Source organism: Pelodiscus sinensis, chromosome 13, assembly GCF_052426305.1.
Source record: "Pelodiscus sinensis isolate ZL-2025 chromosome 13, ASM5242630v1, whole genome shotgun sequence".
NCBI classification, from domain to species: domain Eukaryota; kingdom Metazoa; phylum Chordata; order Testudines; family Trionychidae; genus Pelodiscus; species Pelodiscus sinensis.
In genome coordinates, this window is record NC_143064.1 from 14155748 (window position 1) to 14175326 (window position 19579).

The following is a 19579-nucleotide window of genomic DNA, read 5'->3' on the forward strand; positions in this document are numbered from 1 at the left end:
CTTGCTGCTATGGTCAATAAGTGCAAGCAGGTCTGCCATAGTCCTGGCTCCTGGAAGAAGTCCATGATGGTGCTCATCCACTAAAAAGGTAAGCAAAATGACCCCAGCAGCTGGAGTCCCATTTGCAGTGCTCTACAATCTATAAGCTATATGCCAGCTGCCTCACAGCAAGGATCTGGTTGGTGCGTAAAGGATCTATCCACTCGGTGCAGAAGGGCTTCATGTTCAGTGAAAGCTACTACAAGCACAGAGGCAGTGCATCGTAGCATGACTCGACTTGGCCAAATCCTGGGGGTCCATACCCCACCAACACATCTTTGCCATCCTCAGAGGATGCAGGATAACAGGAAACTTCCTCCAGATGTTCCAGACATGGACTACACCAAAATCATTTGCTCAACAGAAGAAAAGAAGGAAAAAATTCCCATTTGCTGCTGTGTGAAGTTTTCAACCTCTCTTTGACGCAGTCAAAATACAATTGCCAGCCAATAATTAGACCTATTACTGTACTAATATATTCCATAAAATATTGTTGTATGAGCCCTGTTATAACAATGTTAGTGTGACATCAAGTTTACTGTATTCCCCTACAAGTTACTGTATTCCTGGAGGAATTCCGCATCAATGCATGGGCACAGAATTCAAGTTGTCCACAAACTGCTTTGCTTCCCCGCAGAAGAATGACTTCTAAGGGGAAGCAAAAGGAAGACTTAAGAAAGGTAAGCCCATGGTAGGCCAGTTAGTTACATATTAAGTTTTGCATAATTAATTACGATATTTATTACACACTGCAGCAATCATATAAGTAGGTACTCATCTTTGCAAATGCATGTACAGTAAATTTTATTTAACTATATTTGTGTTTTTTATATCAAGTCTGTTTTTACACACTAAGCACACAATTCCATTATTAAAACATAACAAAAGAGTAATGAGGACATGACCCCAACAGTACAGCTTTGTAGCTGGACCCATGTCAGGGCATATAAGGAAAAAAAAACTCTTACTACTTACATCGATAATGCAAGCATCTTTAACTCTGCCATCTGTAGTAATAAAACATCCTATTGGAAATCCTGGATTACAGTATTTGTGTTCCGCTTCCACTTCATAACACCATGTTACAGGCATATTATCAATAATCCTGGCAAAGAAATGTTAAACAGGCAGCTCCTTAATGGAATAATTAGCATTTTTTACTATTTTTAAGTTATAATTAATGTTCAGGTAAAAAGCCAAGGGGTTTCAGTTAGGTCCAAAGAATAATATGTTATAAGACCATTACTAGATAGAAGAAAGATTAGAAGTGTGACCTCTGAAAACAACTCATTAAGTTAATTTTCAGTTTGCTGTTCAAAGTAGAGTATGTCTTAACTCACCAGTGATGTTGATAATTCAATTGCATTCCTTTCTTCAAAAAAGTCAGTTTACTTTTGTCGATACTGTTTGTTGGGTCATATGATTTTGTACAAGCTACCTTGCATATTTCCTCTTTCTTAAATGTAAACTGTTACCAAAACATTAAAAAAAAAAACAATTTTAAAAATTGTTTCCAAATTGCCTTTTTAAAAAGCCATTATTTCTGAAAGTTTATTGTTCATCTAGATTCTTGCCTAGCTCACTAAAAAGAATTCTTGAAGCCCAAGTTGGTTTCCTATCAGCAGTCTCAACTCAGTTTTGAGAAACAGTTTTATACATCTTATGCAAAATATTTCATCTGTGCATTCCTAAAAGCACATAAATCTCTATAACAATTAGAATAATTCAAGTAAACAATTACTTGAAACATTGACCATAAGGTTTTTAAAAATAATCACCTTGCAAATTGATAAAAAGATGTACACTGGTAAAGAGAGCAATCATAGTAGCTTTACTTAGTGCAGTGCATCATGAAATTACACATTTTTCCAACAATGCCCCTTTTGTATACTATGTTTTAATTTTGGCTGCTCTAGAGCATATCAACAAACTATGAGGCAATGCAATTGCAGCAGCACGACAGACATTTCCTGCTGAAGTGCACTTTTCCATTAAGGAACTGTTTTCACACACATATTTTTAGTATGGTTTTACAGCATGGTTAGAATTTATAGGTGTGTTAATTACCCGTTACAACTAGAGATGTGAAAGATTAACCTTAATGGGCGATGCTTACTGGTTCCGGTTAACCAGCGGGGGCTAGGTCAGCTCCTCGCCCACATGAGGAGGTAACTGCTCCAGCACTGTGTGGCTTGCCATGGACAGAGGCTGCTTCAGGCATCTGTAGCAGCCACTGATCACGGCAGACACAGGAGTATCACAGGCAGTCTCAGAGAGCCGCTCCAGCCCGGCTGCAGTGGGATTGGGGGGGGGGGGGGGGGGGGCTGTTGCACTACAAACCAATTAAGCTGGACAACTGATTAAATGCAAGTAAACCTCACATTTAACCGGTTAACCAATTACACAGGATTTTACATGCCTTGTTACAACACAATTAAAAATCTTAGGATATACAAGCCATAAGAGTGAGTGAAAGTTAGTGCTCACAAGTATTCTGAATGGTTTGTAGGCCACTTCAGGCAAAAGTAAAAACAATTATCATCAACTCCGCAGTTTTATATTGCCACATCACACTAATAACTCTACCAAATTGCATGGGCAAGGGTAAGAATACTGAGGACCAAGCTAACTTCTATTGCAAGCTGCCCAGAATTTTGCACACATAGGTATTTGAATAATCTCTGTAAAATATACAGTTAAATACTCTTGGGAAAATACGTTTAGTAGGTTAGGATGAAATTCTCACTTTCCATGCATTAAGTTAAGTGACCAAGAATAGTACTTTATATTGACAGTACAAAATCCATAGTTATCACCTTACTTTCTATCATCCGAATATGACTGAAGGAGACAGTTTTTTAAAGCGGGCTAAAACTGCAACTATCAAGTGTAACCAGAAACACTTTGGATGGCTAGAATAACCTTATATGGCGATGATGCTATTCTCTCCCCAAACAGGATTTGTCCAAGATTTTCTGAAGGTCTTTTTTCTCTCTCATCTTGACAGAAGTCAAAACTGAAAAATATTAAGAGTCTTTAAGGTTAATGCATTTTAGGCTAAATTTTACAGTTTCAAAATAAATCAATTTGTTAAGCTATATCCTTGATATTTAAAAAAAACCACACCAACAATGGCTAATATACCATGGAAAGTCTGACTCCAGATACAATTCACTGTACAAAGTAACTTTTTAAAATCAACCACAACAGCACTTCATACATCAAATAGTATTGTTTAAAACAGGGGTGGGAACCTTTTTTGGGTTGTGGACCACTGACCTACAGAAAAATCAGTACACAAGTGAGAAGTGGGGGAAAAAACCCTCACTGTGACCCTTGACTGAGAAGGAGAAAGACACTCCCACATTCTCCTTGCACACCAGAGTCTAAGGGGGCTCAGCCTAATAGATTTTGTGCAGCGGAAGGGCTGGAGCACCAGCATGGGCTCCCCAATGTGGGGAAGGGAGCTGGGTCTCGAGATCCAGATCCAGGCAAGGCGAGGGCTGCATCTGGCCCCTCCCTCGGGCCTGAGGTTCCCCATCCCTGGTTTAAAATATATACTGTAAGACAGCAGTCACAGTGTCATTTATAAATTGCAATTGAAGTATGATAGCAAGTTCCAGAAAAAAAAAGAAAATTGTACAAACTATTGTTTATGTTCCTTCCATGACATAATGCCAAATGAAGGATAACAAAAAAAAGATTCCTTACTAATGGAAAATAATTAACATGACAAGTGTACATTCTTTAGAGAAACAAATCTGATTTAATTTTTTTGGCCTACTGGCATAAAAACATTCACATGTCCAGAAATCCCCCTTTCTTTGAAACATCTGAAGGGTAGGGAAATATAATTATCCATGAACTCTGTGGATATATCTACATTATGAACACAGACTTGAAACTAGGGTGTGTCTAGACTACAGGGTTTTGTCGATAAAAGTGGACTTTTATCAACAAAACTATACCTGTATCTACACTACCGCTGACAGCACGCGGCAGTTTTGTCAACAGTGGTAAACCTCATTCTATGAGGAATAACGCCGTTTGTCGACAGAGTTCTGTTGACAAAAGGCACTATTGCATCCACACTGTGTTTTTTCAAAAGAGAGCGTCTAGACTCTGTCGAAAAAGCAGCTTGCTTTGTTGACAAAACTTGCTGTAGTCTAGATGTTCTTTGTCGACAGAATCTGTCGACAAAGCCTGTCAACAAAAGCCTGTAGTCTAGACGTACCCCTTGGCTACATCTAAACTGGCATGATTTTCCGCAAATGCTTTTAACGGAAAAGTTTTTCTGTTAAAAGCATTTGCGGAATAGAGCATCTAGATTGGCATGGACACTTTTCCACAAAAGCACTTTTTGCGGAAAAGCGTCTGTGCCAATCTAGACGCGGTTTTGCACAAGAAAGTCCCGATCGCCATTTTCACAATCGGGGCTTTTTTACACAAAACAATACCGTGTTGTCTACACTGGCCCTCTTGCGCAAATGCTTTTGCGCAAGAGGGCTTTTGCCCGAATGGGAGCAGCATAGCATTTCCGCAAGAACACTGACAATCTTACATGAGATCATCAGTATTCTTGCGGAAATTTAAGTGGCCAGTGTAGACAGCTGGCAAGTTTTTCCGCAAAAGCAGATGCTTTTGTGGAAAAACTTGCCAGTCTAGACGCAGCCCTTCTGAATAAGAAGCCTTCCCTAACCAATGTGTAGGCATAAGCCATCAGTTCCTACAGCAATTAATGCAACACATGTAGTATTGTCGTACTGAGCTGATCTCCAGTATCTCTGCTACTATTCACTGCTTTTCTAAGAAAAAGCAGAGTAAAATTTGCAAGCATATCACTTGTTATTCCCCAGTGTGTTCAGCAGTAAAATTTGAGAACATCACAAATTTCACACTTCTATTTGGCAGAGCTAGAAGCATCAGCTAAGGCAGGCAGTGACATTCTTCACAGAAAAAGATACAAAAAAAATCCCTTTGCAAAAAAACAACTCCTTAAAGTAGAGGCTGGAGAGGAAGAGAGTAATGAAGATCTCCTACCACTTCACAGAAAAGAGAGAGAAAGCTCTGGTTTTACAGCAGATATATTGGGGATGAATTTCATATTTATCAGCTATTTAATGGATGTCTACATAGCAGGACTCCAAAGCAGGACTCAGGGACAAAAACACAGAAGAAAACCCAGCAACTTCCCCTATGTCTCAGTAGTGTAGGGGTTGAATTACTTAAGAGATTACCAGCTGCGTTCTGCTGCCACCCCACCAATTGCCATCTTTTATAACTATATTTGAGTAAAAGACCTACTCCTCCAGGCAGCAGACATCTTCCATTTCTTCAAATTGTATACATATTGTATCAGGTAACAACTCATATTACTTTAGTTCATATAAAATAAAGGCGAGGATAGAAAATATGCTTTCAAACACACTAGAATCATTCTATAATGTACTTACGCATCGTATTCATAAGGTAGTACTGATTCTACTGAGTCCAGTCTATTCACAAAGAGCTCAATTTGTGACTAAAAGAATGAAAAAAATCTATTAAGTTAACATGCACTTTAATACAAGAAAAGGCAACAGGGTTTTACTCATACAAAAAGTGTCTTAAACTAGTTGAACCCATTTCAAGTTTAGAAAGGTGCATTTTTTATACTTTACATTCTGCTGTGTAATGCTCAGACGACTCATGTTTAAAGTGTTTACTAGACTAAAAAATTTTGCACCTGTTTTCAGTCGGAGCTAGATCTAATCACCCGTATAAACACAAAACTCAGGTTTTTAAAACAGTGATTAAAACTTTCCTAGCTCTAACTACATTAGCACTTACCAAGGTACTAACAAAGCACAGCCACATCACTGACTAAAAGACAGGATCAGGTTTTATAACAGACACACCTACACAGGGAAGCTGCCCACTTTGTAGAACTGAGCAAGAAGTTTCCACATTTTGATGGCACCACACCATAAAAGAAAGTGATAATTTTTCAGCAGTAGGTGGTCTCTAATGACAGAAGAAAGTAGAGTGCCACTGAAGGGCTCAATGGCAATAGAGAAAACATCACAATGCACAAGCAGTCTTGCCCCTCTGCTAAGTTTCTAGAAGTGACAAGTTTAAAGCAAGGGGATTTCTGGACACCTAACAAATGCTTAGGAACATTAAAGAAAAAGGTTTATCATGCACACCTGTCTGCATAAAGTATTTAAAGTGTTCCTAGAAATTTTGCTTTGTATTTCTATCCAACTTGGAAATGTTTTCAGAGATACAATTTGACCAGATACACTAAGAACTTAAAAACTGTGATACTCATTCAGACCAATGGTCCATCTAACCCACTATCCTGTCTTCAACAGTGGACAATGCCAGAGGCTTCAAAAGGAATGAACAGAACAGGGTAATTATCTAGTGATCCATCTCCTGCAGCCCAGTCCCAGCTTCTGGAAGTTTGAGGCGTACGACACTAAGTGCATGGGGAGCATCTCTGATCATCTTGGGCAATAGCCATTCATGGACCTTGACTCCATGAACTTATGTAATTCTTTTTTAACCTATTTAAACTTTTGGTCTTCACAACATCCCCTGGCAATGAGTTCCTTGCGTTGACTGTGTGTAGTGTGAAAAAGTACTTTCTTTCATTTGTTTTAAACCTGCTGTATATTATAGTGGGTCCCCATATAGGTGTCCTCCTTATCCACTGTTTTGCATATCTGTCCCAATCAGCATATCCGTCATATGCTGTAAATTGCAAATGACAGATAGGCAAATTGGAACTAACATGAATCAATATGTTCCCCTATTGTATAGGACTGTACATGTGTTCCCGGATCAACTCATCTTTCCTCCTGCCTGATGTGATCAGCTGTTCAGTGTCTGGCAGGGAGGAGCAGAGAAGGCAATGGGGCTGGACCCCTTTAGTGGAGGTGCTGAAAACCAGCTCCCTAGCCCATATCTGCATGCTCCCCCGCCCATGTCTGCATGCTCCCCCATACTCCAACTACAGCCAGGAGCAGTGCCATGTCTCTAGGAGGGTGGGGACACGAACAGGGGTAAAAGGAACAAAAGCTGGGGACGGGCACTGAGCCAGGAGCTGGCACCCCAGAAGCAGACCTTGGTAGCAGGGGGCTGGGTACAAAGCCCCAGGCACAGAACTGGCTGCCAGGGTATGAAGCCAGCACCCCAAGAGCAGAGCGCTGAGAGCAGGGTCCTGGCCAAGAGCAACCCAGCACTAAGTCCCAGACACAGAGCCAGCAGGTAGGGACAAGAACTGCATGTCATGTTCAAGGTATGCATGGTTGTACCATGGATTATTGTCATTATAACATTTTTGTCTTATTATCTAGCCCTTCCCTAACAGTTCTTAGCATTCTCTTAGCTTCTTTTCACTGCTCCTGCACACAGATTAGATGTTCCCCGGGAACTATCCACACTAACTCCAAGATCTTTTTCCTGCATGCTAACAGCAAATTTAGCCCTTGTGGTTTTCTATTTTACTCTGCACTATTCAAACAAAAGATTTATTGTAGGGCAGATCCACTGCTCCTCTGAGAATCAGCTTGCTCTCACCTAGCACCTGGCTAAGGTCGGCAGGCAGGTTCAACAACTTGTACACACCAGAGATGCTACAAGCTCTAGGATGTATCAATAGCCTAAACCCCACCACAGGAAAGAGAGACTCGGGTGTCCAAGGGGTGGGGCTCTCTCTTGCCACCAGAGCCACTGCCTCCTGAATGGACTGTCTCAATGATCCTTAAAACTAGCCACCGAGACACCCGCCTCCCCCCAAAACACGCCCAGGTCTGCACCCCTTACAGTCCCCTACACACACCCAGGGACAGGGCGCTACGCCCACAAATCCCCCACCCACACTCAGGCGGGCGACTCCTGTTTGCGGGCGGGGAGCGGGTGCTGCGGGGAGGGGGGCTGTGGGGAGGGGGTGCTGCGGGGAGGGCGGGGAGCATGTAGGGACACTCCGCGTAGCAGTTGAAATGTGGGCAGGGGCCGCGCACCGCTCCCGCGGTCACTTATGCACACAGGGCCCTACACAACTAGGCGCCCCCCCCCCTCACACACACACCGGCCCGACTCCGCGGCAGCCCTTCTCCCAGCCCCTCGCTGGGGGCATCAACGCAGGGCCCCGCCCTGGGCTCCCCAGCAGATCCGCCCGCAAGCGATGCCCGCCCCTCGCCGCTCTCACCTGGCAGCCGAGGCTCGCCTGGTCGGGCTCGCAGAAGCTGACGGGGGCCAGGCCGGGCAGGTAGAAGGCAGCGCAGAGGGGAGCCCCGCAGCCCAGCAGCAGGAGCCCGGCAGCCAGCAGCTTCATCGTCCCGCCGGCTGCGAAAGGGGGGCGACCCGAGCTCGACGCTTGGCGGGGCGGCGTCACAATCGCCCTCCCCGGCGGCTGCGCGCCTCGGCCGCCCGCTACGGCACGCGAGGAGGAGGCCGCCGCCGCCATGTTGAGTGCGGGCAGGAGACCGGGCTAGGCAATGCCCCGCCCTTAGCGACGGCCTACGCGCCTCCCCGGCTCCATGCCTGACACCTGCCTCCCGAGCGAGGGCAGGGCGGGTGCCGGGACGGGCCGCCACGCGCCCCTCTTCTCCCCCCGCCCGCGGAGCGTGGCCGCCATCCCGTCCTGGCGCCCCGCGGCACCGTCCGCTCGGCTCCCCCCAGTCCTACGGCCCCCCCCCCCCCTCCTCATCTCCCACCTACAGCAGGAGCCTCCAGCCCCGCCCTCTGCACAAGCCCTGCCCCAGCCCAGGGATAGTGCGTGAGGGTGGAGAGCTCTCCCAACAGAGCAATGGAGTGAGCTGGGTTGGGGAGCACAGGGTGGGGCAAGGGGCTGTGTCTAGACTGGCCAGTTTTTCTGGAAAATCAGCTGCTTTTCTGGAAAAACTTGCCAGCTGTCTACACTGGCCGCTTGAATTTCTGCAAAAGCACTGACTTCCTACTGTAAGAAATCGGTGCTTTTTGCGGAAATACTATGCTGCTCCCGTTCGGGCAAAAGTCTCTTTTGCGCAAAACTTTTCATAGAATCATAGAACTAGAAGAGACCTCAGAAAATCATCAAGTCCAGCCCCCCCTGCTCTAGGCAGGACCAATTCCCCTGCGCAAAAGGGCCAATGTAGACAGCTGAGATTTGTTTTCCGCAAAAAAGCCACGATCGCGAAAATGGCGATCGGGGCTTTTTTGCGGAAAAGCGCGTCTAGATTGGCCACGGATGCTTTTGCGGAAAAGCATCCGTGCCAATCTAGATGTGCTTTTCCGAAAATGCTTTTAATGGAAAACATTTCCGTTAAAAGCATTTCCGGAAAATCATGCCAGTCTAGACGTAGCCAGGGTGTTTGGTTTTGTGGAAGTCGAAAATTGGCAACCCTAGCCCTTACCTCTCCATGCCCCCTCAGCACCGTTTCTTCATTGCAGCCTTCATATCCCCCATGACACCATCCCCTAACATTGCCCTCTCATCTCCACAGCAACATCCCTTCAGCTCTGCCTTTGCAGCCCCATGGTCCCACCAACCAACAACACAATCCCCTCACCACTAACTTCTTGAACCCACAGCTGCACAGCACTTTTCCTTCTTACATGTCCTGTGGCACTATCTCCTCACTACTGCCCTCACAGACCCACCCCTCCCAACTGTTGAGCACCAGCTCCTCACGAGTGCCCTTGCACCCCTACAGCGCTAGAGCATCATCCCCACACCACTGTCCTTGTGTCCCCCTCTCTGTACAGCACATTCCTCCACCACACCCCCCATGTCCTCCCATCTGTACAGCACCATGCTCTCACCCACTGCCTCTTGTGTATCCTGTCTATATACAGCATCACCACCTGCCCACTGTCCTCCTGTCCATACAGTACCATTCTAACTGTTGCCCATTTACCACGTAGGCAATCAGTGAAACAGACTCATTAGTTTATCATGAGTGTCACCGTAACTTGTGGTTTTCTTAAAGATTAGGCTCTTGGAGTCAAGGCCTTACAAAGGTAACAAGATAACATTCTATAAATATATTAGAAACAAGAGAAAGACCAAGGATGGGATAGGCCCACTGCTCAGTGCGGAGGGAGAAACAATAACAGGAAACTTGGAAATGGCAGGGGGTGCTTAAGGACTTCTTTGTTTCATTCTTCACCAAGAAGTCGGATGATGAAGGAATGCCTAACATACTGAATGCTAGTAGGAAGGGGGTAGGTTTAGAAGATAAAATTTTAAAAGAACAAGTTAAAAATTACTTAGAGAAGTTAGATGTCTTCAAGTCATCAGGGCTTGATGAAATGCATCCTAGAATATTCAAGGAGCTGATAGAGGAAGTATCTGAGCCTTTAGCTATCATCTTTGAAAAATCATGGAAGACAGGAGAGATTCCAGAAGACTGGAAAAGGGCAGATATAGTGCCCATCTATAAAAAGGGAAACAAGAAAAACCCAGGAAACTACAGACCAGTAAGTTTAACTTCTGTGCCAGGAAAGACAATGGAGCAAGTAACTAAGGAATTCATCTGCAAACATCTGAAAGAAAATAAGTTGATAGGTAACAGCAGCGGCGGCTCTACGGCACGACGAGCGGGGCGGCTGCCCCGGGCCCCGCGCTTCCTGAGGCCCCGCGCATGTGCCTTGGCACCACGGCGCATGTGCTGTGTCAAAGGGGGGGCCTCGTGAAATTTTGCTGCCCTGGGCCACGCGGCACTCTCATCCGCCCCTGGGTAACAGCCAGCATGGATTTGTAAAGAACAAATCACGTCAAACCAATCTGATGGCTTTCTTTAATAGGATAACAAGCCTTGTGGATAAGGGAGAAGGGGTGGACGTGGTATACCTAGATTTTAGTAAGAGATTTGATACAGTCTCGCATGATCTTCTTATCAATAAACTAGACAAATACAAATTAGATTGGGCTGCTGTAAGGTGGGTGCATAACTGGCTGGATAACCATTCTCAGAGAGTAGCTATTAACAGTTCACAATTGTGCTGGAAGGGCATAACAAGTGGGGTTCCGCAGGGGTCTGTTTTGGGACCATTTCTGTTTAATATCTTCATTAACTATTTAGATATCGGCATACAGAGTACACTTATTAAGTTTGCAGATGATACCAAGCTGGGAGGGGTTGCAATTGCTTTGGAGGATAGGGTCATAATTCAAAATGATCTGGACAAACTGGAGAAATGATCTGAGGTAAACAGGATGAAGTCTAATAAGGTAAAATGCAAAATGCTCCACTTAGGAAGGAACAATCAGTTTCACACATACAGAATGGGAAGCGACTGTCTAGCAATGAGTGCTGCAGAAAGGGATCTAGAGATTATAGTGGACCACAAGCTAAATATGAGTCAACGGTGTGACACTGTTGCAAAAAAAAAGCAAACATGATTCTGGGATGCATTAGCAGGAGTGTTGTGAACAAGACACGAGAAGTCATTCTTCCACTCTACTTTGCGCTGATTAGGCCTCAACTGGAGTATTGTGTCCAGTTCTGGGCATCACATTTCAAGAAAGATTTGGAGAAGGTCCAGAGAAGAGCAACAAGAATTATTAAAGATCTAGAAAACATGAGCTATGAGGGAAGATTGAAAGAACTGGGCTTGTTTAGTTTAGAAAAGAGAAGACTGAGGGTACGGCTATACCGTGGGGGTGGGAGGTTCAAAGAAGGTATGCAAATTGCACTCGTATTTGCATATCTTCTTCCAATTCTTTTTCCAGAAGAGGATTTTCCGATATTTGGCCCATATACATGTGACCAAATGTCAGGAAAAAAAAACCTTTTGGAAGTCCCTTTATTCCTCGTAAAACAAGGTGTATAGTTTATAGTAATTGATCAGCCCTGAGTGACTTTTAGGCAGAGGCCACTGGTGAGGAGGTACCAGGGTGGTGGGAGCACTGATTACATGACCACACCCTGAGCCCCAGGACAACCCCCTCCACTCCAGGTCCCTTTTCTCCCTTCTCTGTGCCTCTTCTCCATCTCTGCTCCACTTCTCCCCCCAGCCAAGGTGGTGCAGGGACTAGTAGGGCCAGGGGTACAGCACCGGCAGCAGGGATACAGCTGCTCCCTTTAGTCAGCAGCAGCAGCTGCAGCAGCAGAGGAAATGGGAACAAGGTGGCTCAGCTCGCTTTGCTCCCCCAGATGTGTGTCTCTGCTTCCCACCTGGGAGTGCAGGGGCAGTCCCTGCCCCCTCCCCAAAGTAGTGTCCTAGGGGAGCAGAGAGAGCTGGGGCTACCTTGCTCTGCTTTCCCTGCTGCTGCTGGTGAGTGGGGGTGGGGGCGCTGGACTCTGTTGTGCCAGCCCACAGCATTTGGGGGCACAAGTGGTTATGTGCCACCCACACATTGCCTCTGCTATTAGGGCTAACTCAAGTTGACCCTCTGGCTCCCAGATTCTGTTTCATAGCCCCACTCCGTGAGTTCAAACAGCAAAAAAGATGAAACATTCTCTTGACAGCTGTTTTTATTTTCTTTGTCCAGAATTCAAACTGATGGAATGAGCCCTTTTGCACATAGCCTCTTCATGGTCATGAACAGCCAATTGAAGTGTTTGTACTGTGAGTTCCTGAGTGGCCCATTTAGTTTTTTATAGGCATCCTTGACGGTTAGGAGATGATTCATAACCTCAGAGCAAACATTTTTTGAGAGTCATAAAATGAAAAAAAATTACAGATAGCAATTCTCAAACTTCATTGGACTGTGACTTTTTTCTGACAAGAAATTACCATACAACCTCAGAAGGGGGGACTGAAGACTGAGCAGCCAGCAGAGTGGCAGCATCATAAGTGTCCAGCAGAGTGGTGGCAGAGAGGCATAATGAGCGGCCAGCAGGGCGAGTAACTAGTTTAGTAAGATGTCTCTTTACCTCCTCCCGCTCAGGATGGCAAGTGAAGTCTGTGGATGCATCTCTGAACTCAGGGCCGGCCTGAGCCGTTTTGGCGCCCCAGGCCTGGGCGCGTGTCTCTGCCCCTGGGCGCATGGCACATGCACAGGCCTGCCCCTAGGGCGCACGGTGTATGCGCTGCCCGGCCTGGCCACGGCTGCTGGCGCACAGCCCGCGGCCTGCCCCCGGAGCGCACGGCGCATGCGCTGCCCGGCTCGGCCACCACTGCTGGCACACAGCCTGGGGTGACCCGTGCCTGGCCGGGCAGGGCCCACCAGCCATGGGGGGAAGAGCGCTGCTGTGGCCCATGCCGGGCGTGCGGCGCCTGATGGCAGCTATAAGGGATGCTGCGCGCCCCTTACGGCTGCCATCAGGCACCCCCCCCCCATAGGTTGGCGCCCTGGGCAGCTGCCCGGCTTGCCCACCCCTTAGTCCAGTCCTGTCTGAACTCTGGGTCTGCTCTGGCCAAGGGCAACAACTGTGAGTGAGATGTAGAGAAGGGCTGGGCATGTGAAGGGGACATCTAGATTGCTGAATCATATAATCATAGAAAACTAGAACTGGAAAGGATCTCAAGAGGTCATCAAGTCCAGTCCACTGCCCTCATGGCAGGACCAAGCACCGATTCTAGATCATCCCTGATAGATGTCTGTCCAACCTGCTCTTAAATATCTCCAGTGATGGAGATTCCACAACCTCCCTAGGCAATTTATTTCAGTGCTTAACCACTATGATAGTTAGGAAGTTTTTCCTAATGTCCAACCTAAACCTCCCTTGCTGTAATTTAAGTCCATTGCTTCTTGTCCTATCCTCAAAGGTCAAGGAGAACAATTTTTTTTCCTGCTCCTTGTAACACCCTTTTAGGTATGTGAAAAATGCTATCATGTCCCCTCTTAGTCTTCTCTTTTCTAAACTAAACAAACCCAATTCTTTCAGTCTAGTTCCCTCATAGGAAAAACTTAGGAACCTGAGGCTATGTTTAGACTACAGGGGGGTTTCGAAAAAAGTGGCCTTTTTTTAAAAAAACTTCACCTGCGTCTAGACTGCTGCCGCGTTCTTTCAAAATTAAATCAAAAGAATGCGGCAGTTTTTTTGACACCAGCAAACTTCATTTTACGAGGAAGAAAGCCTTTTTTCAAAAGAGCTCTTTCAAAAAAAGGCGTTCTTGACCATTAACAGGGCTTTTTTGAAAGAGAACATCCAGATTGCCTGGGTGCTCTCTTCAAAAAAAATGGATCACTTTTTCGAAAAAAGTTGTGGGTGTCTAGACGATCTCTTTCGAAAGAAGGTTTTTCTAAAGATTCTTTCGAAAAAGCTTCCTTCAAAAGAAGCGTGTAGTCTACACATACCCTGAGAGGAAAAGGACATTGCCCAATCAATGTGGGGTGGGACTTTTACTCATGGTTTTTGTTTATGAACTCTGTGGTGTTTTTCCCAAATTAATGCCACGTTATTTCCTTCCCTTTTTAAAAAAGTTTCTTTACTATGCTTGGACTCTGCTTGTGTAAGCGGGGGAATGGTCCCGCTCTTGTGGGGAACTTTCCTGGCTTCTATACACCCCGGTGAAATGAACCAGCGAAAGGATCTGAGTCCCCGCTCCCACTTCCTTTACCTCACGGCTCCCTGATCCTGAGGGCTCCCCCTCTACTCTCCTGAGTAGCAGAGCCCTTGAAACCCCAACAAGGCTGGGCCCAGGTTTCCTGGGGCTTAATCCCTGACCTTGTAGTCACTAGGGGCAGGAGTTAGGGTGTCCCCACTCCGAGGTGCTCTCTTTACACTGCAGGCCTTCTTGGCCCAGTGATCACTTCATAAGGTTCAAAGCAAATACAATTTATTAAACATCAACTGATTAAAGAGAATAGAATAAGAAACAATGAGAATGGTTAAATGAGAACACACAGCCCTGCTCTGTAGCACAGGGACATCAACACAGCAGTCTGCAGAGTGTAAGGACAGTTCACAGTCTCTTCCTTAGAAGCCCTGGATGTGCTGCAAGGGGCTGCAGGCTGGACATGCTTGCACTGGCAGTGACCACACAGCCTCAGTCTCTAAGTGGCCAGACCCCTCTCCCAGTCCAGAGCCTTTCCCCACACTTTGCAGGTCCCAGTAGCTCACCACATCCAGCTGCAGGCTGTGCTGCTTGGCCAGTTCCAGCTCCTTGTGTTGCTTCTCTGTTCCTTTTGGCTTTCTGAGCACTGCCAGTCTGCTGCTCAACACAGGGTCTGCACTGCTTGGCCTGTCTGTGTCTGGTTCTGTCGCTGCAGGACTTCTTCTTGTACTCCTCTTTCAGCTCTCTGTCTTTGCAGGACCTCTTCTGCACACAGCTTGTTTGTTCAGAGCCAGAGCCAGAACAATCCCCACTTACAACCTGTCAGTCAGGCTGAGCTGGAGTGTTGACTGCTTTCCATTGTCTCTGGGGTCTGTCAGTCTCATGAACCCTTCCCCTTCTGAAGCTGGTAAACCAAAAAACTCCCACAGAGTTTTAGTAAGGGGTAACAGTCCCCTTACACTTGCAAGTGGGGAAGCATTGCCTCTCAGATGTGCCAAGGCGTAGTGTATGAATTTCCCAAATTACTGAGTGGGGACTCGAGCCAGTTCTGTGTTGCATGGATGGAGACGAACCCCTCGTCCTGACTACTGCTAGCTCCACCTGGCAGAAGGGCTCCATTAGTACAGAAGTGAAACAGACTGGTTTCTAGTAATGAATATGTCAATGCTCGAATAAGGCCTAGGCCACAGGAGTGGCCCTCTTTTATCTCAGTGGGCTACAAGATTGCCAAAACCAAGACAGTTTCCTGGGACAGGGTAGTTTTGCTAACTGTGCTTGCGTGCCTAGAATTTTCGGGGCGTGTCGATTAAAATGTAGCAGCGCTTTGATTGGATGCAGAAGAAGAATATGGCTCTCACAGTCAGTGTTGTGTGCAATCAGCACGCACCTCATTTCACATGCCTTTGCTTTATGTGTATGTCACTTTAGTAATACCGGTAGGAAAAAACTAAGCAGAGGGAAACCAGTGGAATCTGGCAATCCTGAGTGTGGGCAAAGGTAAACAAAATGTTTCATGGGCCAAACATACAGCTCTGATGGACTGCACATGGCCTATGGACCACAGGTTGCCCACAACTGGTCTAAAGTCTTGGAGGGAGCTGGCATTTTGTCTGCCAGCATCACATCTAGCAGACACAGTTGCAAAAGAAAACTTGAAAATGTGGCCAAAGTTGTATTCAAAAAGCTCAGAACAAGAAGACAAACCATAATCCAAGATTTATGTTTTTAAATCTAACACTTTTAAGCCAGTTTCATGTTTTTGTGTCCCAACTCATGATTTTTGAATGCTCAGCGTTGGCAATAGTGTGGTCATTTCACTGTTGAGGCTTGTGTCCATCCACAACATCAAAACCCTCACTAGTCTCTGCCTGTCATGATTCCTTACATTTGTCTTTACCTCTGACATCACAATGTCCTCAGTACAACTTGTCATATCACCCATTTAGCATTGAATTGTCCTCCTCATTGAGCATTATCAGACACACAGAGCAGAAGGGCAGAGGTGAAATTGGGCTGGAGCAGTCTAGTATGGTGTACCGATAAGAACTGGCCACCGGAACTGACCAGTACATGGACAGTGTTAATGGCTTTAAGGAGACCGTCCTTAGGTACAGTGAAGCACTGTTGCAGCAATGCTCCTGGACCCGACTACTGGCAGAGCTACCCACAGCAGGAGAGGAAAGCGAGGGAGGGAAGGGAGCAAAAGGGACTGCCCCGGTGCCTGATGACTTAAAAGAGCCCAGGGTATGCCGCTGTCATGGCAGTGGCCAGGAGCCCTGGGTCTTTCAAATCACTGCCAGAGCACCAGGGCTCCCAGCTTCCAGCCCTGCAGCCTGGGGCTCTTGGTTGCCACTTTATCAGCAGCATTGAAGGGCTAGCTGAGGGAATCTGCCTCAGCTCCACCTCTTCTAGGGGCCCAGGGTAGCTCTCTTCTAAGGACTCTGAGCGCACCAGTAAGTCCTCCCTTTTACTTTCACCCTGGAGAAGGGGCAGGTCCATTTTAGGTGGGCCTGAAGAAGGTGAGGTGAAATTTCATCTAGAACAGGGCTCAGGGAGTTGAGCAAAGGTAAACAAAAGTTTCATGAGCCAAAAATGCTCTTTTCATATTGCTAAATGGGAGGAGAGCAGGGGCTCGACCCCAGATACCCAGGAGGCATATCTCATGGGATTACAGCAAAGAAAAAGTTGACAGCCACTGAACTGGAAATTATTGACTTGCATTACTTTGATCCACTCCAATCAGAGTTTTATGAAGGAAATTGATTGAATTTCTATAAATACCTGTCAATTGACATAACAGAGGTCTGTTATCTGTGCAGGCTTCTTTGGAAATAGTTATATTTGAACTAATCTTTTCTGATACTAATATTTGGCTGGAGACAATAATATTCCCTTTTGAGTTATTCTATATTGATTTCCCAACTCTATACTTGTAATAGTTTTTCCTGCACTAAACCATCTGTGAGAGGAATGCAGTTTGTTTTGGATATGCAATTTAGTTTAGAAGATTTTTGGGTAGGTATATGTATGCAGGCTTTCTCTTTTTTTCCAATTTTTTTTTATTAAACCCAGTTATGTGTATGGGTTGATTTTATGGCCATCAGTGACAACACATGAACTGAGATATGTTTTTCAGGATGTTGTCACAGGGCACCTCCTTTGTACTATCTAGTGAACCTCAGCCAAGGCTCACTCTGAACCTTCTTCAGAACTGCCCCTCTTGGGCTATGTCTACACTCGTGGCTTCTTGTGCAAGTATGGCTGTTGTTGCGCAAGAATCCACAGAGCGTCTACACTGCCCGCCTGCTCTTGCGCAAGGAAATTTACAGTACGGCGTGGTAAGAGAGGGCTCCTTGCGCAAGAGCTACGCTCTTTTTTAACAGGTGTAAGCCCTCTTGCGCAGGAGCTCTTGCGCAAGAGGGCAGTGTGGACGCTCGACAGGGATTTCTTGCGCAAGAAAGCCCTACGGCTAAAATGGCCGTCGGAGCTTTCTTGAGCAAGAGAGCGTCCACACTGCCATGGGAGCTCTTGCGCAAAAGCACAGCATGCACATGGCAGTGTGGACGTTTTCTTGAGCACGAGTTCTTGCACAAGAACCCTTGTGCAAGATGTTCTTGCACAAGAAGCCACGAGTGTAGACATAGCCTTGGTTTTCTGTTTCTTCCACTTATATTCTTCCAATTACCTTGTTAGCCCAGTGATTGCTACTTAGGTTCTCACAGGCCCCACTTGTCCCATGGCTTAACACTCCAGCCACTGCGGGGGGCAGGGGGAAGAGGAAAGCACAGTACTTTAGTTATGAGTGTGGGTTTAGTTATGTAGTATAGATACTACTAGTAGTGTGGGTTTCAGCCCCAGCATGCTCCCTACTGGCTATGGAATAGCTAAAGCCCCAAACTCATCCCATTGAAGCCAGGAAGGCAGTCTTAGAGAGCCCTAAGTCCTGGCATTGCCCTCTAGGTAGCTGAAATGGGTACAGGTTGGACCTCCCTGGTCTGGCACCCTCGGGACCTGACTGGTCCCAGATAAGGGATTTTTCCATACCAGGGGAAATCATTCAGACCCCCTGCTGTTGCCCTCCCTCCTCCTCCCCCCCCCCCCCCGTGCTTCCTGGCTCCCCTCGCAGCCCAGAGACCCACACACTGGCTCTCTGCCCCACTTCCCCCGCAGCCCAGATATGCTGCACGCTGGTTCTTGGGCCCCCACCCTTCTGCAGCGTGCTGGGATTCTCTCATCCTGGAACATCTGTGGTCATGCCAGACCATGGATGTTACAGGACCAGAGAATCCCAGATTTTAGAGGTGTAAACTGTAATTCAGCCATGAGATCCCAAATCCCAGTGCTCCCACCAGGTCTAAAGCCCTAAGCCATGGTGTTCCTTCAGTATAGAAGCTCTGAGGTCCCTGCCTTGTTACCTCACGAGTGAGAAGCTCTGACACACACATCCTCAACTCCACCCCCACTCAAATCCTTAATCTCTTTTTCAGTTACAAAACATTTCAGAGTTATGGACATTACAACCTCCAATCACAAAGTGTCTCTGACACTGAGGTTCTACTGTACATTAGTTGAGATTAACCCTCAGAGAGATGGATTTACTACAGCAACAGAAAAATCCCTTCTGTGGCTATAGTAGTAACTATACTACATGCTAGGGTGGAAGACATGGGGATTAGGGATGTAATAATGTAGTTGATTAACCTATTAGCAAAATCTTATAGGTTAATGCTATAGACTACATGCATTTCCCTCTCCACCTCTCCCTGACAATACATTTTTAGCAGGCTGGCCGGTAGCCTGGCTCAGTCCTGGCTCTGGAACCTACCCCCATTTCAGCTCTGCATTTCAAGTGTATTAAGAGCTGGGTGGGCAGGCAAGCAGCCCAGCTCAGTTCTGGCTAGTGCCAGGTCTGGGAGCTCAGACCCGCCCCCCTAGACAGGAACTGCTGCCACCTTGTCAGAAGCAGCAGTACGAGGCAACAGTCAACTGGTCTGTGAGGGGAGCTGGTTTTAAAACAAGCACCCCTCATGGACCAGCTCCCACCTGGCACCACAAGCTGCTGCCTCTGATACAGTGGCTGCCGGCCCCACCCCTGGGGACTATAGAATAGTCAACTAACCAATAA

The 19579-nt window shown here is 46.4% G+C and overlaps 1 protein-coding gene across 1 annotated transcript in view; it reads right to left on the bottom strand.

The window, feature by feature from the left end:
- The window catches only part of LOC102447802 (transmembrane 9 superfamily member 2-like), a 53595-nt gene extending 44982 nt beyond the window's left edge, over positions 1 to 8613 (bottom strand). The window contains exons 1-5 of the mRNA XM_075941047.2: positions 8234 to 8613; positions 5493 to 5560; positions 2962 to 3055; positions 1380 to 1507; positions 1015 to 1144 (exon numbers count right to left, since the gene is read on the bottom strand). Of these exons, the coding sequence (XP_075797162.1) occupies positions 1015 to 1144; positions 1380 to 1507; positions 2962 to 3055; positions 5493 to 5560; positions 8234 to 8491 (678 nt within the window). The 5' untranslated portion in view covers positions 8492 to 8613. The remainder of the gene's footprint in view (positions 1 to 1014; positions 1145 to 1379; positions 1508 to 2961; positions 3056 to 5492; positions 5561 to 8233) is intronic.
- Between the last annotated feature and the right edge of the window lie 10966 nt (positions 8614 to 19579).